This window comes from Dromaius novaehollandiae, chromosome 9, assembly GCF_036370855.1.
Source record: "Dromaius novaehollandiae isolate bDroNov1 chromosome 9, bDroNov1.hap1, whole genome shotgun sequence".
Taxonomy (NCBI): domain Eukaryota; kingdom Metazoa; phylum Chordata; class Aves; order Casuariiformes; family Dromaiidae; genus Dromaius; species Dromaius novaehollandiae.
Window position 1 is genome coordinate 28,053,410 of NC_088106.1, and position 22,071 is coordinate 28,075,480.

The 22,071-nt window shown below is 43.0% G+C and overlaps 2 protein-coding genes across 2 annotated transcripts in view; one reads left to right on the forward strand and one right to left on the reverse strand.

The window, feature by feature from the left end:
• Window positions 1–378: 378 nt before the first annotated feature.
• On the reverse strand, window positions 379–2,413 carry SFT2D3 (SFT2 domain containing 3). The gene has a single exon (XM_064517001.1). It carries the CDS (start codon window positions 2,200–2,202, stop codon window positions 1,597–1,599), a length of 606 nt encoding a protein of 201 aa, XP_064373071.1. The 5' UTR covers window positions 2,203–2,413; the 3' UTR covers window positions 379–1,596.
• Window positions 2,414–3,843: 1,430 nt separating this feature from the next.
• The window catches only part of LIMS2 (LIM zinc finger domain containing 2), a 35,667-nt gene continuing 17,439 nt past the window's right edge, over window positions 3,844–22,071 (forward strand). The window contains exons 1-4 of the mRNA XM_026109585.2: window positions 3,844–4,004; window positions 18,756–18,915; window positions 21,230–21,296; window positions 21,700–21,820. Coding sequence (XP_025965370.1) covers window positions 3,994–4,004; window positions 18,756–18,915; window positions 21,230–21,296; window positions 21,700–21,820 — 359 coding nt within the window. The 5' untranslated portion in view covers window positions 3,844–3,993. The remainder of the gene's footprint in view (window positions 4,005–18,755; window positions 18,916–21,229; window positions 21,297–21,699; window positions 21,821–22,071) is intronic.

The window sequence follows — 22,071 nt, forward strand, 5'->3', positions numbered from 1 at the left end:
CCCCTAGCTTTCATATAAAATCTTGAAGGGCCCCAGCACAGCAGAAGAGGCAGGAGCAGTAGCTTCCCAGGCTGTGACACCATGACCCACTCTTCCTGGAAAATGGCGCACAGTATTTAATGGGAATATGCTTCTGTGCTCTTCAGTTTAAGTTCAGTTCAAGCTGGTGAAAGCTAGCACTGTATGTAGAATCCTTATACTCTAGGTGCTAGTTTAGAGCTTCAGCTATCTAAGGTTTAACTTGATATTGCTGTTAGAAATAAGATTTTATATACTGAGGCTTAGAAGTTATAGAAGTGAGAGAACTAATTTCCTGCTGTTCCAGATAGCACTGACTTGCATTTTTAAGGAAAAAAGTGACCCTTAGTGGAACATCTATACTGGTATTTGGTATACAAATAGTTTTATTAAAGCAATTTATGTACATTTAACCCCCCTTCTCATTTTACAATTTCAGTTTATTTCAGAGTAAATACTGCATGAATAGGTTAAACCCTAAGTAGCAATGCAGACAGATATTGCCGTGTGTGGCTTTATTTTATAAAAAAGGCACGTATACTCAGTGGGACAGTGAGATACCCACTTAGGCTGTGAGCGGGCTGGGCCTGGCTGTCTCATGTGTCTGCAGTAGTGCAGCACACAGCTGAAGCACCAGCCTCTCCGGGGGCTGTCAGCCTGGATTCAGCACCTTACTAAAAGGCGATTAGTTTCTGGATTTTAACAGAGCTGTACTAGCTGAAACAGGCTTTGACTAATTGCTAGCAGGTCTATTTTTGAAGGTCACGCTGTGACACTGAGCGGTTCCTGCCCAATTTAAGTCAAAAATACAGAAAGCAAAATAAAGCTTTAAGAGCTGAAGCTACACCTTTGGAGCCCAGGTATCTACTGCCTTACGGCAGCAACACCTGCAAAGGCTGCGAGTCTCAAACACCATTAGCACCCTTCGTTCCAGCATCGTGTTCAGAAAGATTACCCTTACAGGTAAGGATACTGTCTTTGGGACCCACAGCCCCGTGAATGTTTGTCTCATTTATTGGACGGTATTTTAAAGTTTTTTTTTTTTTTTTTTTAAGAGGAATGCAGTTCAGTGGCAAATAGTATCCACATCCACCAGCCAGTGCAAGTACGCGTTCAGCTCGCGAAGGTCAGCGCAAAAACGCGCTGACGTTACGGCAGTTAACGGCTTTCCAACTCTCACCCCGCTCCCGCGCGCGGACGGGCTCTGCCCGCCGTCTCCGCGTCTCCGGCATCTTCCGAGCGAGTCACTCCCACGCGCCGCGAGCACAAAGCGCTTCCTCCGGGCCGCGCCAGCAGCGCCGCCGCCTCACTCACGGTTTGCAGCGGCTCCGGGCGGCCCCTGCCGCGCGGGGACGCCGCTGCGCGGCACGAGGCGCTGCGGCGCCGCCCCGCGCCTCGGCTGGGGCTCCCCGGCTCGCAGGGCTGCGAGCAAACGCCGGGTCCCAGCGCAGGGCGGGTGTCCGCCGTCGCCGCCGTCTCCGGGAGGCGCGTCTCCTCGCGGCTCCGCCGCCGGCGCTCGTCCGCGGGGCGCTCCGGGGCGGGTGCTTTGCCGGTAGCTCCGGCGGGGGGAAGGGGGGGTCACACCGGCAGCGCGGCGGCGGCGCGGCGCCGCAGAGCCGGGCCCAGCAGGCGACCGAGGCGGCGCAGGCCGGCGGCGCCGCCAGGCAGCGCGGCGACGGCGGCGCCGAGCTGGGCGGCGGCGCCCAGCGCCGCCAGGGCCGCGCTGCGCCTCGCCAGCGCCGCGTACAAGGTGCCGCCCAGGGCGGCCAGGTAGAGCAGCGTGGCGCCGCCGGGCTCCTGCAGCAGGCGACGGGGCCCGCGCAGCAGCGCGGCGGCGCCCAGGCCGCAGACGGAGCCCAGCGACCAGAGCAGCGCGAACTTGCGGGCGCGCAGCAGCAGCAGCGGCGCGTAGAGCGCCGCCAGCGCCCAGCACAGCGCCGCCAGCAGCAGGCACAGCCCGCCGCCCGCCAGCCGCTGCCAGCGCGACAGCTCCGGCAGCCAGGGGTCCGCCTCGGCCGCCCACGGCCAGCCGCCGCCCGCCGCGCCGCCGCCGCCTGCCGCCGCCGCCTCGGCCCCCGAGCAGCCGGCTGGGGCTGGGTCCGGGGCCGCGCTGGAGCTGGAGGCGCCGCCGCCGCCCTTCGCCTGCGCCAGGTACTCCTGCAGCTGCCGGCCCAGGTCCGCCATGGTCCCGCCTCCTACCGCGCGGCGCCCGCCGCCATCTCGCGGAGCAGCCGCATCCGGGTCACCGGCCGCCGCCAGCCGCGCGGGCGGGGCGGCCGCCGTCACATGGCGGCGGGGGGGGATGGGGGGGAGAGAGCGCGCGTGGCGCAGGCGCGGGCGCGTGGTTTTGTGTGCGCGTGTGAGGGGCGGCCGTTGGTGCCGGCCGTTGGTGCCGGGGGGCCGAGCCCGCGAGGCGGGGAGCCGCGGGAGCAGGGGCTACACCCCTGCCACAGCGAGGGTTCACCTGGCTGCATGGCACGAAGCGTCTGAGAGGGCCTAACCTACGAGGAACGGCGATGGTGCGCAGTGCCAGCAGCTGGAAAAGGGATGGTATTACGTTAAAAGTGTAGTTTAGTAAGAGAGAGGTGGTGTTTGAGATGGATACAATTCACACAAACTCCAGGGGACAGAGCAGGCAGGAGGAAGGGTTGTCCAGTGGTTAGAGCCTAACCGAGAACCTGAAGACTGGGTTTTGCCCTGCTCTGTGCTTCTCTTGAGACTGTGGTTGAGTCACCTCGCTGCCTCTGTTCCTCAGCCATCCAGTCCAAGTAATCTCTGGTTTTCTCTAAAGAATGGCAGCAAGAACATAAACATCAAATATTGCTAGGTATCCAGATACCACAATAACTGAAGATATAAAAGTGCCTCCAGTGTGGAGAATGACTAAGAACTTGTCTGTAGATTACTGTGCACTCCTTCAACCATCTCTGTTACATCACTGAATGTTTACTAGTAAGTTAATATACTACCCTGGACCATTGCCCAGCTAACCATAAAACCAGAGTGAGAGCATCCGATTCAGTTCTTCACCCTGTTTTAACTATATAATTAAGATACCAAATGTTAAGGTTAACCTGTATGATTCTCAATGTTTACTGCAGGACTGAAAATGAGATCTTTGCACATCATGAAACACAGGGAGCACAGAGCTGCCATCATCAGTCCCAAGCTTTTAAGGATATGCATAGTGATGGTGAGTTACATCATACCAATTGTCTTACAAGATATAAGTAAAGTCTGAAATCAGTTTTGGACTGAAATTCCCTGACCATTTGGGGGGATCATTTTAGCATTGCATTACCATGTCAGAGAATGTAAACATTTCTAAGTGCCCAGGACAAAGTTCAGTCATTAGCAGAAGAGCTTTGATGTTATTAAAAACGTTGGTGTTGGAAGGGTTTTTGTTAGTGAGTACAGTCCCTATTTAATGCCATCTAACTGCTTTTCAGAAGATAATCTTCCACACTTGTTTTCTTTGGCCCTGGAGGTAAAACCCACCATGCAACTGGTTTTGCCTCATCTTAAGCCACTTATATCTGTCTGTACAGCAGGTGTGAAACCCGCACAGCAGGTAGGAAGGAAGGACAGCTGCTTTGGTGGCAGGAGAAATGCCACCTCTCTTTTACCAGATCTAACTGCCTATCCAAGGCAGCAGCTTCAGGATAAAGGGCGCTGGAAGCGTCTCTCCCCTCCCTGCACGGAGACCGCTGACGCCTCGGAGGGCCGGGCCGGCCCCGCTGCCGCCGCGTCCTTACTCACTTTTTCTTTCCCTTTATAGGAAAAATATGCGCGGCCGAGGGGGGGCTGCCCTGAGTCACCGGGGGCCGCCGCCGCCGCCCACGCGCAGGGGGCCCGGGCGGCCGGGCCGGGGCGGGGCCTCGCCCGCCCTCGCCGTCCGCCGGGGCCGCCGCGCCGCGCCGCCCGCCCGCCCCGCAGCGCCGCTACCGCCCGCCGCCGCGCCGGGGGCGAGCCGCCATGACGGGCAGGTAAGGCGGGACGGGGGGGCCGGAGCAGCCCCCCGTTGCCCCGGGGGGAGCGGGAGCGGGGGCTCCGCCGTGAGCTTCGGGCCCGGGGGCAGCTTCTGCGGCTCCGCGCGGGTGGCGGCGGGTCGGAAACGGACGTGGGGGGAGAGCGGAGTAAGGGCTGCTCCGCCGAGCCCTTCCTCTCCGCGGGGACGCGCTGCGGGGCGGCGGGAGGACCACAGATAGAGCCGGGAGCGTGCCTGCGCGGCGGCCGGGCTCCCGCCTGCAGCGCGGGGTGGCCGCCGCTGCCCTCCCGCCGCCGGGGCCCTCCTGGCTGTCGCGCGTGCTGCGAATCCAGGCTCCTCGTCTTGGGGCTGGCCTCAGAGGGACCCCTTCCAAGAGCTGTTTAGAAACTCCGGGTAAATCTTGAGCGTGATTCTCCTCCTGTGCTGACACTGGAGAACTCTGTAAAGTCACCTAGTTGACAGATGTGGAAGAGAAAAGCAGTGGGAAAAGTGTTTGCTGGCATCTTCCGAGGGTTTGAACAAATGTTTAGTGTCTCTGACACTTGTTTCCACATCTGTAGAATAAAATACAGATTTTTTTAAAGCTGTTTGTGAAAATAAGCTTGTTTTTATAAAATGTCTTGAAGAAAAGCATGACAAAGTAACGTGAAAATTAATAGAGTACCTTTTCTAGGATAGCCTTCCTCCTGAATGCTGCTACCTTTATCCTAATCTCAAAGCATCATTCCGCAGGACTAGAAACAGATCTGGAGAACTTCATAAATATTTTTTTTTCTTCTTTATATAAAGTCTTCAGACTTGGATTATGCTGCTTCTTATCATTATTCAATACTCAACGTGTTTTGTGGGTCATTAGGTACAATAATATGGTGAATAATTGTTACATCCCCACCTAAGATTTGGGTGAATGTTGTTTCATTTTTGCTGTCTCTGATGACAAGTTGATGTTGGTAGGTGGTTATGCATGTTCTTAACACTTCTGGTTTTCACCACATGTTTTTTTATTAAGTGGTCTTCTCTATCTTAATGGTCCCATTTTGTTCTTCAGACCTGTGAGATGGGTGCATATTTATCAGTGTACATTCATTTCTGTACGATTACACAAGACTCAGCGTCTTAAATGTTCACAGCCCATGGGTACCAATGCAGTTCCTGCATGGGGACAAGCAGCAGGAGATCAGGGAAGAATTTTTGACTCTATGAACCCAGCTTATTCTATTCCTATAGATCCAGTCTATAGTACTGTTTAGAATGAATGGTTCCACCTCAAGTGAAATCACTCAGCTACAGAGGACAGTGGGAAATTACTGAGGACAGTAATCCTTGTGTCCATCTTTTCTGTGCTTCCTCGCAAACCTGCCTTTTAAGGTACAACCCTGCATTCAGTAAGAAGCTCTGATATAAAGCATGACGTGTGGCGGAGTGTTCCAAAGTAGCTGAGACACTGTAGAGTGTGCAGTCCTCCAAAATAACACAGGATTTCTCTCTTCCTTCCCTTGAATGCGTTTCAGAAGGCTGTTAAAATGAGAAGGCCTTTGCTTTAGCATTTGAAAAGTAAAATGCATAAATGCAGGCGATCTGTTATTTTATATTTTCAGAAAGGTTTACTCTGGAAAATTTGCCAACTATGAAAATTTCTAAATCTCTGTCTGCCATGGAACAGTTAATCATTTTGTCCTGGGAGCTATCAGAGACAAAGATTTATCATAGCTGTAATGCAGCTGGCTTTTTCCTCAGTAATAGTATAATCCATTTAGGGTAGCTGTTTGCCAGCAAAACAAAATCTGTACTTGGTTTTCAGTATTTATGAAACAACTGGCATTGCTCAGCCCCTTGCAAGACTGATACTGTTTGACAAGCACCATGTTTAGTATTGTTTTCAGGATGGGGCGGATTCTTAAGTCATTAGGAAGAATTCACCGTTGAGAACATACTTCCTTAGACCTTCCCATAGGTCACTGTACTGAATTATGGTCAAATGTTGATTGATACTTGTTACATGGTAGTTTTTCAAATCTGTCAGCATTATGTAAGATACAGGAATTCTGGGCTTCAGGAAGGAGATGTGGAATACGCGCATAAATGTCTCTGGTCTTGCAACTCTTCATGCACAGAAGTGAATGATGTTCTGTTACAAATGTTAAAGAGAGGAAGATTGAAGAATGTGCACTGCTGACACATTATTCTTTTTCACCTTACCTTTCTGGTCAAATGAGAACACAAAAGGACTTGCTTCTAGGTGCTATGATTAGTGATATCTTAATATTAAAATTAAGGTAGATGGAAAATCCTTTTCAAGTATCCTGTCCCTTTCAGTTGCAGAGGGTATCTCCTGAGCTTAAATAGCTGCAGTAATTTGATTTACTGAGTTTTAGCATTAGGGAAAACATAATTCCAGAAAATGAAAAGAAAGATATGTACTTCCGTGTATTCATAGCGTAAAATTATTAGATATAGGTGACTCTTTGGCAAACGAAATGTAAATACTAAATGTATCTCATTATGAGTTTACATTGTTACAGTGTGAGGATTGTGTTTTGGAGAAAAGTGGTAAGTAGATACACCGGAATTTGCCAATAATAATTCCGACTGCCATACCTTGACTGATTTTTCTGCACCTTGACCATAAAGTGGCTATTATAGTCCCTAGCTTTCAAGAGTAGTCTGTAGTTTAAAGGCATGCTATTAACTTTTTTAAAAAATCACCTTTATATTTGAACATACCTGTTCCAACTAATATCCAAAGATAATAGAACAGACAGAAGTTAGAGAAACATTCCTCTGTATATATTTTACTAAGCTGAATGTTGTTTAACTACATTTGGGAGTGAATGCTCTCTGAAAAAGTGATGCATTAAATAATGTGCTTCTGAGCACTCTCTTTGTGTATTTAGCAAAACTGAGAAATACAATTTATGTGATTTTGGTGCCTTCAGAAGTTTACCGCAGTAATTCCTTATAATGAATAAATAAAGGCCACTTCTATACTTGCATTTGATGCATTTTTTTCTAACACCCTGTTTTCATTTTTGGCTTTTTTTCCTTACTCTGTTTTGCCCTGTTTTTCTTTCTGGTTGTGATGGACTCATTCCTAAGAAAGAGGAACTGTGAGCTACTAGTAAAGGGGAAAAAATGCTGTCAAATGCCCAGAGTAGAAAATAAAACAGAGTTGAAGATAATTACTTTTAAGACTTTACTGCCGTGGTGTTGATTAGAAAACAAAAAGTAAAGAATGCCTGTGTTGTTTTACATTGCCTTTAGAAATTACTGTAACGATAATACAAAGCCTAGGGAAAAAAGTTCCCTAAGTACATACTTCAGGGCACTATTTTTGCAAGAGGTCTTTGTCATCACTATACTTGGCCTAATTGGGATCTGGATACGCCTATGTACTTCCTGCAGTCAACAAAAGAAGAACAGCTGCATTTACAGATATGCTTATTGATTGTTCCTAATCCCGTTGAGGTAAGAAATAAGAATATATTATTTTCCGTGAAAGTATTAGGCCAGTATCTGGCTATAGGCTTTTTAAATTGGGAGAGGAGCTGCTGCTGTGCGTGTGGTCCATTTTATGAAGTAGTTGCAAGTGAAATGGTTTGAAGGATGATGGGGAAGATGGACTATAAAGGTCGATAATAGGAAGGTTCTTGGTGCAGACTAGAAAGTACATGCATCAAACTAACAGATGTCTCATCTGCCTGAGTTCTGCGCAGCTACTTCCACTCTTCTGGGTTAAAGAATGTATTTTCAGTCTTACTACCTTTCCATCTAAATCTGCTCTCTGAGACTCTCTAGATTAATTTTAGTGTATCGGAAGGTCCTTAGTAGTCTGTTCTGGGGACATGGAGGTGCTTCTCATAGGGGAACTACTAATGAGTACTTAGAAGAAGTCTAGCTGCTTTCTACTCTGCTTTGGCTCAGAAAGTAACCTGCTGTAAGAGTTTGGCATCATCCCTGTCTCTTAAAAGTGATCTACCAGGAGGGAAGGGAAAAAAGTGCACTTGCACTCTGTATCTGCGAGGCAGCAAGAGAGAAGTGTGAGTGAGCTTGTATGTGTTTTGAAGGATGGGAAGATAGGGTGGTTATTGTTTTGGTATTTTTCCTTCCAATCCTGTCATCTTGTTTTTTGAAGACAAAATTCATACCTGTCTGTGGAAGATTGGTTATTTGGAAACCAATGAAACTGTGTCATAGCAGCCAGAAAAGTGGAAGCTGAGCATTTGAGGGAGAAGGAGATTTTTAGCCAGATTGCTTAAGGTTAAGGACGATTTAATGTTTTGGTGATTTGATATTTTACTTTGTATTAAAGGCAGAAAAGCTAATACTTATTTTAAACTGTTTTGTTGATACCAAGGGTGGCCAGAGCTGAAATATCTTGAGTTTAAATGGTCAGCAAAAATCCCCAATTTGGAGGACATTTTTGTTCTTGTTTTCCTTTTATTCACGTCATAAAATAGACATGGATGAAGGGCAAATGCAGTTGGGATGAAATGATACTGGCAGGTTGCTGTCAGTATCCAAACCGAACTCTCAACAAAATGCAGGGTAAATTGTAGATGTCAAGGTTACTGATTTCTAGTTTTTGAAAATGATGAGGTTCTCTATTTGTGCCTGTTCTGCTGAATCCCAGTAAACCCCTCTGTTTCCGTTTAAATGACAGAAAGGGTCTCTGCTGGTTAACACTCATCTAATAATTATGAAATCATCACTTCTACTGCTCTCACTTTTTTCTCTATAGCCTGTCAAGTTGTAGTCATAGAATATATAATATTTCACTATTATGCTACAAAAATCCTTTGTTTCTCTAATTTACTATAAAATAATTAGATTGTAGTGACTCTTGAGTTGGTTTTCATGGGCAGTACTGATCAGATGACACTGATTCAGCTTTCCCATTGTCCTCCACCCTTTTCCCTTTGTTCTCTTAAAAACTGACTTCTGTATTCTCAAATTTTTATTCTTTTTATCCCCCCCACCCTAAGCCATTTGTGCGATGTGATCCTCTTTCTCTCTCGCAGGGGTGGGTGGAGAGGGGGAGTGGCAGAAAGGGGAACTCCTGTTTGAAAGCCCTGTTCAGTTCCCAGCAGAGAAAGTGCTCTGGAGGCTGGAATGCCAAGTATGTTCATTTTCTCTGCTTCCCAACCCTCTGCAGCGTGCGACTTCTGCAGAATGGAGTGTGTCGGGAGAGTAAAAGTCTATACGTTTTTGTTTCTTGGAGTGTGCTTTATCCAAATGGAAGGAAAAGTTCTGCTGACTGCAGTATCCTTAATACATTGCTTGATGCAGCAGCCTGCAGGGAACCAACTTAAAGCTGCCAGGATCACATACTGATCTGCAGTAAACTAAAGTGTTTGTTGTCAAGAGGTCTAGTATCTCTTTTGCTTTTCTGTCTTTCTCTGTTGCTTTGATCAGAGAGTCTTACTGATTTAAGTGGATTAATTATGTGAAGACTGAGGAGTTCGGGTTTTTTTTAATCTCACCTCCTGGATGATGGAATTTATAAAGATGTATATTGCAAGTCTAACACAGAGTGAACTGCTGATGTAGACTCCTAGTGTGCTGGCTTAAATGGGTAACTACTAGTGGGATACAGGAAAGAGGTCGTCTGATCCTTAAGACCGTAAAAGAATGTTAGATGAAGAAACAGTGCTTGAGCAGGAGTCTATCCATCCTGCTTTAGCACTTCTGAAATGTAAAGGAAACTCCCAAAAGGAAGGTGACTCATCGAAATATCATTATTGCTGGTGCTCTCTCCAGTTGTCTTTCTGCATTCCCCTTCACAGTGGCATTGGGTGCCATGGCTGGCCTGAGACTTCAGGGGCTGGCATCCTCCAAGCTTTATCAACGCCGGCAGGATCGGCTAAGTGGCACAGGGTCACTCCTGAGCAACAGGACAGATACAGCAGCTGGGATGCATGGGTATGTCTCTGAGAGGAAGGGAATGGTATTGTTCAAACATTTGCCAAGATTTGGTCATTTTTGGCTTTTTATTTAAATGGGGATTGACTGCACACAGCCAGACAGGGTGAAGTCTGTTTATTTTAATTTCCAAGTAGTGTATGAAGGAAAGGACTTCCCTGACAAGGAAGCTTTCTGTTTTTAACAATAACAGGAAAGCAACCATGGAGAACCTTTCCCGTTTTGAAGGACTGTACGAGATTCTTCAGACCCAGCATTACTGCTAGTCTTGTTAATGGTGAAGTATTTATGTACTGTGGGAATAAAGAAATAGAGTGAAATGCAATAGTTTTCCAAAATGCTGGTTGGATTTTGCTGTCTGTTGATCTTCAGGGTTCAGTAGCACATTTCTCTGTGCTGTTAATAACAGGCTAGTTGATTTTAGGTGTTATAAATAACTGCAGTGTGCCAGAAGATTAAGCTTCTAGTTTAGCTGCCTTTTGAAATTACTTAGGATGTGTCAAGCAAAGCTTCTTAAGTCTCTCTCCAGACAATTCTATTGCTTGATTTGTTTGTTACTTTCTCTGTGCTTCTGACTAAAATTTTAATTTTCTTCTCAGTTTTCACTGAAGTTAATTTTGGGCAGGAGAGAAATTAATAGGAATTAAATAAAACTTAATTTATTGCATTTTGGGAGAATTCTGAGCAGCAGTGTGGGATGCAAAGTCTGAGTCCTTGGGAAGAGCACTGAACATGCAGGAGAGAGATTTCTTAGCAGTCAGAGGCTTTGAGTTTTAGTCTCCTCTTAGCTGGAGGAAGATGTGGTGCTCACTTGTAATTCAGCAATTGGGCTGGCTTCTCAGTTTGAACCCTGGACCCCTCCCTAGAACTCCTACCTTCATGCTCCTCCCCAGTCTTTTCTTTTTACCCTCTACCTCTTAGGTAGTGGGTGAGTTTTCAATTTTTCCTATACAAAGTTGTGACTGTATGAGAAGTTAGCATGGAGAGGAGTAAGAGGATAGTGAAAGAAATTTCAATGCCATTGAGAGGAGAGGATGCTGCTCAGGAAGAGTGAGAAGCATTGTAAGGGGCTGCTGAGAGATGAGAAAATAAGCATTGAAAAATGATGAAGGAACATGAACAGTGACACTTAACAGAAAAGCAGAGTCTGAACTGAAGATGAGAAGCATGAGGAGATAAATGCTCAGGCATTTCACATTTTCAAAATGTAATTTGCTTTCAGCTATTTAACTGTTTAATTGTAACATGTAAAACTCATTTCTGCAGAGAGAAGGTGAAGGCACAATTTTTTTCTGTGGTAGCTCTGAATTTGTAAACATGACAGACATTTTTGAAGGCTTGATTTTTAAAATCAGAGTTTAAAACACTATCTTAAGTAGATGTAACTTAATCCACTATTCAGGAAGAAAGCCCTTTTCTGAACAGTCATGTTTGTAGTACTGTCAGCACTATACTAGTATAGCTTTGCAAGAGAGCTGTGTTATTTCCAGTTTGCCTTCTATATCAGCCAGATTTAGGAGCTGGAGCTTGGTGTTTGGAAAATGCTTGGCTGTGAGAGGTCTCCCTTTTTAAACTTACAGTTAAGTGTTCCGTGTGAGGCTGCTAGAGGAGATGATCTGGGCTGTGCTGACATACGTATGCTGACTGTAATAGTTCTCCAAACGTACTGCGTCGGACTTGGGTGCTTCAATAAGTCGTAGTCTAGGAAGACTGAAGTGTGGCTGGGAGCTAGCTCTGAAGCCGAGCACATGTGGAGTTACAGAGGTGATGTTAGGCAGGAGAGACCTCAGGTGCTGATACTGTGTTGTTTTGGAGCAGACAGGCTGCATGTATATTGCTGTGGTGACACATGTACTTGCATATAAACTGTACGCTGGCAGAATTTTTAATAAGGCCAGGCAGGGTGGAAAGAAGTAACTTTTGCAGGTGCCAGAGTGATTTAGGGGGGAAATCTCTAGATATGTAAATTGAATACATTTTCACATCATAGTTCTTGAAGCAAAGAAAACATAAAGCCACTTACTAAGGCTTCTTATTCAGCAGATGACAAAGCTGAAGATCATAATTTGCTACGGAATTTTGTCTCCCAAGTGACTTGTATTTTATCCACAGTTTTTGAGCTACAGATAATTTTTGCTTCTGCCTCAAAAGATCCTGATAGCTTACATCCCTTCTTCAGGCAAATGACTGTAATCCGAAAGCAGTGTTGTTACCAGTTGATGATAATTATGAACACATTTGGGAATGATCTGTGTTATCAGTACTGATAAACAAACATCACAACACAGGCCTTTTAGCTCCTTTCAGATAATGGAGTGAGAGTGACAGAAACATTTGTCTGTTTGATAGAAATAGACATAGAAATGGTACATGCTGGAAAATGGAAGGGTATTTTTGATGTCAGATGTATAATCTGTTTAAAACGTGTACACTTCTTGATGTTTCCCCAGGTTGAGTGGACACTCTGTTAAATGTTTGTCGTCTTGAGTAATTATTCATGGTCATTGGAAATAAGCATTGCATTCAGTTGAAAGGGAGTATTGAATACCTGTTGCATAGGACGTTTTTCTGTGTGACTGCCAATGGACTTTCATTGCTGCTGCTGGTTTCAGACATCTACACGATGGCTGTTTCCCCTGCACACTAACCCTGCAGATGTTGTGCTTTGTTCTCAGCTGCAACCTGTGAAGCAGTGGAATCTTTTTTAAACCTCTGGCTCCCACAAATAGCAAATGGTTGTAGCCATTGTAGGGCAAGGAGGGATGAGAAACTATAAACACTTTTCTCCATATTGTGCCTATAAAGCTGCGTTTGTATGTTTTTCTTAATTTCTGTTATCCCTGGGTAGTAAATGAAAAGTAAATGTGCTTATTTCTTCCAGAACTTAGGGGCTTTGTCGTCAAGGGAGATATGCTGAAAGAAACAATATTAGCTTCTTATTTAGCCAACTGAGAACTATTTAAATGTGAAGTAAATGGAAAATACCATGCAAGCAGAAGGAGAAATTGAACTATGCACTTAGTATTATCAAATGCACAAGAAATCATACACTGACCGAATATGATTTTTTTTCTCTGACATTTTATAAGAAGCTTAATAAAATTGCATGCCTTAATAACAAGTTTTAAGGATTATATAACCTGATAGTGTCCATTAAAACAAAGTTGAACCACTCTGAGAAAGCTTTCCAGAAAAAAAGTGAATTCAAGTGAAGAGATCTTGGAAAAATGGTAGGAGTAGTTGGCAGATATCTTTCAGTAGAAATTCATGAACTGATAGACTTCCTCTTTCTTTTTTTTTCTTTGTGTTGGTCATTATCTGTGAAATGAATCATAGTCTGCTATTGTCCCAGAAAGGTGGTTTTTTTTTTTTTTTTTTTTAAATCTTTGTCAATGTTAAGTACTTAAAGCCATACGCCCTTAACAATACTACAAGGTAGGTGGGACCCCTCTCCAGGAGTGTTCTGATTTTTATCTTGGCTACTGAGAATTAAGATATACACAAGCCATGGTAGCTTTCTAGGTCATTGACTTTTCACTGTCTTATACGTATGTGTGTGCGTGCGCGCGCGCACACACCCACACACACCCACACACACCCACACACACCCACACACACCCACACACACCCACACACACCCACACACACCCACACACTCTACAACTGACAATGTAAATCCTATCATATTGTGTTATTTTGTCTAAACAATAGTTTCTACTGGTGGACCATATAAGAATATGATGTTTAATAGACTGAACATATCTGAAGCTACTGTTTGTAGAAGATAAATCCATATTGGCTTTAGTGATATAAAGTGCAATGCGCAAGTATTTCTGCAGCAACCGCACTAGTGGCACAAAATAAGTCTCCTAATTAACTTCTACTTCATATAAAGAATGTTGTTTTTCTCAGCTTGAGAGCAATGCTAATACTATATAATAAATAGTTCTGAGAAGTCAAAAGCATGAGGAACCCACTGCTAATTACAATGGTAAATAACCTATTTATGTAAATTAGATATTTTAACAAAGAGCACTAGTTAAAGTTATGGCATATAATGGGAAGAGATTGGAAAATGTGTTGTTCAACCACTGGTATTTTGTTGGGTTTGCACAGGACTGGAGAACTTCAGGATGTTTTGCTAGTTGTATTTTAATAGCCTTTCCTGTCTTTGTGTCATCAGCTTATTGTTAAAACAGAGGAGGACTTTGTGTTTTACTGCATTGCGTGCAAAAAATTAGTAATTAGAATGCAAGTAGCACTCTGTATTTGGGACTGTCCTTTGTGGGGAAGACTTGTATCTAAATATCTTATGGTTGACACAGTAGGCCAATCTTTCATGGTCGTTATGAGCACGAGCACCAAAAGGATGGTTTTGGTCTCTCTTCCTCTCCCCGTGCTACTGTCACGAGTGTTTGTGTAATCTGGTAGAGTGGATCATAGAACTGCTCTGAATTAGAAGTCTCCTCCATCCCCCTTCCAGCCTTGGTGAATTTTAACAGTGATCCAGTTGAATGAGTGCTTGCTCTGGCACAAGGAAAAGGGCACACAGGTGTGTAGTTTAGGGAGATTATGAAGCTATGGCATATATGAAAGTAAAACTCTGAAATGAATGGACAGTCATGCCTTTAGAGCAATGCTGAAGTGTCAAATTTTAGTTTGAGTGCAAAAGAGTAAAATGTTGTAAGTAAAAATGGATGCAAAGTCATGAATGAAAAGACAGCAGAGAGGTAAATCTCAAGCTGTGATTACCAAAGATCCACTGCTGCTGGTTCATTTTATAGGGAACACCAGGTCATGGACCTTGGTATGATTTAGTTGTCTCCTGTACAGCTGTCCCCAACAAACTTTAGCTGAGGCAGAGAACAGTCTTTTTGTAAATACAAGCAGCAGCATCATAACTACTTGTAGAAAGAGCCTGAACAGAAAGTTTATGTTCCCCAGGCAGCTGCAAATTCACAGCTTCTCTAGAGGAAGGGAGGGGACAGAAGAGAAGGCAAGTGGGTTTTGCCTGGAAATACTTGACCATCTGAGCTTTTCTGTGTATTAGGAAAACAGTTCTGAGGATGCCTGTTGCATCAGAGATCATCCCTGTAGCTTTCCAGCTGCTCTCCAGCACTGGGTGTTTAGCACATGAAACTAGGTGAAGACTGGAACTTGAACCTTTTTTTATGCAGTTGTCTCATCCTATTAAACTGTAGCGTTAGTTCAGAAGACCTCAGTGGTGAACATCTATTTGGTTTGGTAGACAATAAATTGTACTTTATTGTAGTGTGTTCTTATTTTCTTGACCATCTGTTTCCCAGCTTGCCCTGGAACATTTAATCATAAGAATTTTTTCTCTTTTTTGAATCTCACTTCTGAGACCTTCCTCAGAGCAGGTTTACTGGCCAGCTGGTGATGAAAAACAGTGCTCTTTTAGTCAATTAGCTTTGTTTCTAGCTGGTTGGAGTTGAATCCATTGTCACTGCCCTCCTACTTGGCAACAAAGGTTTTGAGCTGAAAGCTGGCATACAGATTAGGTTCTCTGTGCTAATGTGAGCATCATTACCTGCTTGAGTGGCATGATGGACATTTCGTACCTTTGTTTAGACTGTGTAATTTTGTGTACAGATTTTTCCTATAAATTTTTTTCCCGAACTAGTAGTTTCTCTCATGTATGATTAACAATTCACAATTACTAGCTCATTTGCAGTATGGCATTTCTTGGACAGCTCAGGCTGTATCACAGTCATTTTTCTTATAACCTTTAAGGAAATCTTGTCTGCATCAGCCAAGTTCTTCTAGCTCAAACATGTTTTGTTTTCCATTTCCAAATCTTGGAAGTGTTTGTACTATATTTGTTAGCAAAATTGTTACTAGCATTTTATTATGCATCACAGCCTTTTTGTTATAATGATATTGGAATGTCTTGAATAAACTTCTGTAACTAGGAGTTGGATCTTTTGCATCATTGTGAAGGCTATTATGTACATGCTTGTGCATAACAGTAAATAAACTCCTGGGGCTCCTGACATTTTCCTGCTCTAACAGGTGAGTGAGGTGAATGAATTTTCTGAGTTACACGTTAAATCCAGAGCTGTACTTTCTGCTAGCAGAAGACAGTGAGAACATAGAATACTAGTGCTTTTGACTTCCATTGGCAATTTTAATTTCCTAATAGACTTTATATTGTTTAGAAGTTAAGGTTTGCTGTGGGGTTATTCTGTCTTGACAGCCCTCAAATACAGCTCTTGGATCTGAGGCTTCTGACAGCCTTATTCTTTTGAATCAGCCGCTGCGTCTTCAAGATAGTTCTTGCCAACACAACCATTTGACTCTTGGCAGAATCTCCCAGGATAAATATATTCAACAGAGTTTGCTTTAAGATATCGCACTAGTGAACCTGCACTCTCTTTCACACAGGGGAACATGGCTTTTCAGGTTGCAGGCTGGTATTGCATACTGCAGTTGTCTAATGCCAAAGCTGTAGTGGTTCTGCTCTTGCAGAATTAAGTCAGCAGGTAGTTGGTCAATGGCAATGATGGGTACTGTTCTCTAGCTATTGTGGAAGTGCACTTTTTAATAAGTTGAGGATTTTTTTTAAGTTAATTTCATGTTTATAAACAACAACAAAAAAGCAGTAGATCATGCTTTGTTGTTAGTGTGTGGAGCAGAATACCTGCTATCATGTAGAAACTTGCGAGACTCATTGGAACAATTTTTCCTGTTTTTTCCATAACCCAGAATAGCTTTTTCACTGATGTTAGCATCAGGCTTTCTTAATCATGGCCACATTTGTTAGCTCAAGTCTTCAGGCATCAAATTCTTCAAGCGGGAACATATGTTTGTTGGAGAGATGATATTTTCAAGTTCTGGTGCACATTTGGTGTATGATTTAACTGAAAGTGGTGATTGAAAATGAAATCTGATTAGATTAAAGGAAAGATCTCTGGGCTTTGCTGCAAACACAGATGTTTTTGTGTTGACCTATTGCTTTGCTACTTGGCAGGATAGAAATGTTTCTTTAATCCATGATCCCTAGTTTATAAAGTTACATGATTTCCTGTTTGGCCATAATTCTGGTTTATGTCCATGTTCAAAGCGCCTTCATATTGCAGTGAGGTAACAACTTATAATAGATCTTACTAAATCAGTAATCTGTCCTTGACCTCAGAACGTATTGCCACCCCCGCCCAGCTCTTTGTCACCCTTGGAATTGCCGTGGCAGAGGGAAGGTACGTTTTCACTGAGCGGTCACTCCAGGTCACAGCCCAGCGTATTAGTGCGGGCTGCAGGTGTGATGCATCCGGCTGAGCTGAGCCAGCTGCAGCACAGGCCTGGTTTTGTCGTCTCCGGAATAGGGGGCTGTTGCCAGTGTTGCTGTCTGCTCACTCCAGTTCTGCTCTGAGCACAAGGCACTGGAGTACAAACTGTGGTGCGTTTTTGTAAGAATGCTTCTGACCAGAGGAAAGCTTCTGCTACTGAAATATGTTTATTGACTTATTATTGTGAAAGAGGTGTGGAAAATAGCACGTCGGGTTGTAGAATAACACTAACAAAGGAAATTCAACACTTTACTACAATTAAAGATCTTTACTCTTTGACATTGAACAATGATGGTTCTGACTTCTATTTCAAAGTGTGTACAAAGAACCACTTTAAATAGATTTGTATATGAAAAGAAAGGAGAGCTATTTTAAACCAAGCCTTCTTTTATTTTCTATGTATTATGTAGTTCAGGAAAACTATGGTACAAATACTCCAGTGATTTTGATAAACTGGACATTTTTTATTCTTCCATGTATAAAGCTGCTATCTTTCTAGTAGTATAGAATTTAGAGGTAGCTGAGAAGGCATAACATGGTCTTTCTAGATCCAAAAGTGGAACAGAATTAAATTTTTATATTATTGGATATTTTGGAGGTTAGAAAAAAGTTCTGATCCCAACAAGAAACAGAGACTCTTTCTTAGCATATATTTTCCTCCCCATTTGGACATGTGATACAGGATTTTAAAACTGCATTCTGCTAATATGTACAGAACTTAGATTACTGTGACAGCAAGTGTGAAAGTTTTGTGAAAGAGGTTAAGGTTGCCCCCTACTTTAGGGGAGAAAGAGGAAACAGTCCTTTGCAAGATTTGCAAGTGTGGCTTTGGGTTTTTTTCTAGCCTCACTTTCTGAGGAAATGAAGCTGATGTACTTGCCCAGCCAGCCAGGGAGACTTCTCTCTTCCATTACCTTTTTAACTTGTTGCCAGTCTCAAATAATTTGTCAGGAAGGCAGAGGCGTTGGATGTGATTAAGTTCCCATGAATCTTGTGCACATAAGCTGATGGGTAGAGGGGAAAGGCCTCATTAATTCTTTCAGTGAAGAGGAGACTGCAGTGTGAGATCAGGACTTAGTACACCTCAGAGAAACCTCACCGGAGCACATCCCGAGACCAGAAATCCAGAGAAGTCAGGATTCATTGGATTTGCTGCTCCCAGAACTACTGGTTTAGTTTAAGTAGTGGATATTTGATATGTGCTATGAGCGAGATGGCATAGCAGTATTCATTGGTGAAGTGAATGGACTGGTGAAGTGGCCAAAAACATGCAATAGATAAGTCTGCCACATGAGTTCATTCTGCTACAAGGGTGCTGCCTCCCCTGTGTGAGTTGTAAGATTATTTCTAACTGATGTCAGTGCCGAGATGACTCATTCACTGTTCTTTTTTTCCACGTAAAAGGGAGTTAAAAGCAATAGAAATGTTGTGTTCATTGATGTTGGGGCAATTTGCATGATGAGAGTATACTCATGTGACTGGCTGTAACATTGCTCATGATCTTTCTCTTGTCTTTGTTCCAGTAATATGTCTGATGCTCTTGCAAATGCAGTATGTGAACGCTGCCAGGCTCGATTTGATCCTGCGGAGAGGATTGTGAACAGCAATGGGGAGCTCTATCATGAAAACTGCTTTGTCTGTGCTCAGTGCTTTCGTCAGTTCCCAGATGGACTCTTTTATGAGGTGAGGCCATGGTAGTTGTAAACCTATGGGAAGCTGTTTGACTGATTGTATTATAAGCCCTATCCCATATAATGCTGAGTGTCCTGGGCTCCTAACCAGTCTATAAAAACTGAAGGTACTCAGTCTCTCTCAGTATTAAGTGTCGTTCTTTGTCAACTTCATTTGCTTTTTTCTGCCTGTCTCTCCCAAGTTAAATGGATGTGCCCAAGAGAATAGATGTTTCAATTAAATGCAAGGTCCGTAGCACCCCACAGCTTGCGAGTGTAAGCTGTGAGCTGAAAAGTCATCAGTGTACCCGGAAAGATGAAAAAGGGTATCTTTCCTTTTTGTAACTCCAGCTGGTTTGAGTAAGTAGAAGTGACATCTTTAAATTTGTGTCAGGAAGCTGGCTGTGAAGGATCTGAAAAACATAGGGGGAAAAATGAGGAAGGTAACTTTAGGGATTTTCCTACTTTCTCCATCTTGTACAATTGCCTGTTCTTTTTTGTTAGAAAAAGAGCAGGAAAAGATCTTCTGACATACAAGCCTGTAAAACCTGGAATGTATCAGTCTCATGTGACAAAGAGGTCACAGAGCTGTTTTGCAACTGTACACCTGACATATTTTGTATCAAGACTTGTTAGTGATTCCTCTTCCACTTCAGGAATGTGTAGCAGAAGAATTTGAGGCAGGTGACATGGCAGATGACATACACAAACTTCCTCCTGTCATGGAGTCAAGGCTTCTTACTCTGTGCTAGTTCTACACTGTCAACACAGGGCCCTCCTCTACTTTTTGCCTTTTCTTGGGTTAAATAGCCTTTTCTGCTTTTCTTTGCATTCCTTAATTAAAATCAACCATAAAACTGTTTTTTTTTTTGTTTTTTTTAATGTATTGTGTTATTCCCCATAGAGAATTGCAACAAGCTAGTTGAGCAGTCAGAAGGAGATTTTGTGAAGCTGTTTTCTGTTCATCAAGTTTGTCAGCTCGCATTTTGTTTTGATCTAGCTAATTTTTTCTGGTGTGGTCAATCCAAAACCATATTAGCAGATCAGTTCTCTCATCCAAGGTATCCAGGCAAATACAAATTATTCAAAACTGAAATCTGGCATAACAGGGAAGTAGATAATCTGAATAAAAAATACATTATAAGACATACACTAGTGTACATCTGAATGTTAAAACCGAGAGGTAAAGCAAGCAGAAATCTGGAAAAATAATATTTCATGTGATTTGATTAACTTTTCTGTGTTATACAACCTGAATATTCTGGGACATGTTTTCATAAGTCTGCAGTTCAGATTTTATTAGACTTGAACGTGCCCTGTTTTTTTAGGGGATTCTGATTTCATGTATGTGTGTATGAGCCTGCACATGCTTGCTGTCTCTCCCAAGTTGTACCTGTATCCTGTGCATTTACAATTGCAGGCATAAATATGGCTATAATGGAGTACCTACATGTGAGAACTTTCAAATCTATCTCTAGTTATCTAATATGATAGCGTTGACATCTGTCTTTCCATTCAATGTAAGCAGAACTAATAATATTTATGGGTGCATACAGTGTATAAGGGAAGAGAAATGTCTCCATTAAAAAAGCAAGGAATTAAGTGAAAGTTATGGCAGTAATATGAATTGCCATGTTTTTTGCACATTTAATTTCTTCACCTTAACCCTGCATTGCTAGCATTTTGAGGCATTTCCCACTTAGTTTCCCTTTTTTCTCTCACACACTGTCTGCTTAAGAGGTGTTTGAGAAAGAAAAGAGAAAATATTTTTTGATATTTTATTACAAATAAGTGAATTCTTGGCTTTTTTTTTTTAAAGATATTTTGTACCAAACTGTTTCAATTGCGCAGCTAAAATGTGTGAATTTGTTTAAAAATGGCGTTTAAATCTTTTTACAGAACATGTGCAAGCATGTGTTTTGAATACCACATTATTTTAAACGTGGTGCATTCTTAATTTGTGGTGAGTTTTAGCATTACACAAGATGAATATTTCTGAATTACACAAAAAGAAAAAAATTAAGTTTAAAGCAAACTGTAGGAAAAGCACTTTGGACTCTGAGGTTTTTATTCTCTTATAGCAGTGTTGCCATTGATCTAACTATTTGCTCAGCAAATTCACTGTGAGGTTGAAACCATATCTAGAAGGTGAAGTTTATTTGATAAAAATCTTTGGGAGTTTAAAGAGGTGAGAGGGGGATTAGAACTGGAAACACTTGACTGACCTTGACCAATTGGTCATTTTAACCAAAAAGTAATACTGAACTATCAGAACCTAGAGGAGCTCACTGATTCATGAGGGCTTTTCTGTCTTGTTTCGTTCACAGTTTGAAGGTCGGAAATATTGTGAGCATGACTTTCAGATGCTGTTTGCCCCTTGCTGTGGTGAATGCGGTAAGATTTCCAAATACAGATCTATACAGCCTCATACAGATATGGATTTACCATGACGTTAAGTGGGAATGGCCCTTTTTTAGCATTGTCTTCCTTTCAACTTATGCATCCATGTCAGTGCAATGGGTATAGCTGCACTGCTGTGAAGTCCTCCCATCATTGCAGTGACATCCAGCCCTGTGTTGGGATTGTCGTGGTATTTTAAGGAGCAGGAACTCTGGACAGAAACAAAGCATGATATCAGCAGTAATTTAGTGTATTCTGGTTGTGGGAAGAGCTGTTTCTTCCAAAGTTAGAGTATAGTAGTTCTTGTGGAATTAGAAGGAAAGAATGATGAAGGGCACTAGATTTTTGATACAACAACTTTATGTATGCAACTAAGGGTGTTGCTTTTCTTTTGTAGGTGAGTTCATCATTGGGCGTGTTATCAAGGCCATGAATAATAACTGGCACCCAGAATGTTTCCGTTGTGAGCTCTGTGATGTGGCCCTTGCTGACCTGGGTTTTGTGAAGAATGCTGGCAGGTAAGAAAGAGCAGGAGCTCTAAAGCTGTCAGTATGTTGTTGATATAGTAGTGAGATGTTGAAAGTGGTCAGTTGGTTGTAAACTTGGAGGTGAAGCTTGTAAAGGTGCAGAAGAAGCTTTAAGGAATAAACAATTAGAAAATGAAAAACAAAAACGGTATTCATCCAGTGAACTAGGTAGAAAGCAGAAACTCTAACTTCAGTTTGTAAATGGGTTCTGGAGTAGAAAGGGATTTTAGGCAAAATGCTGG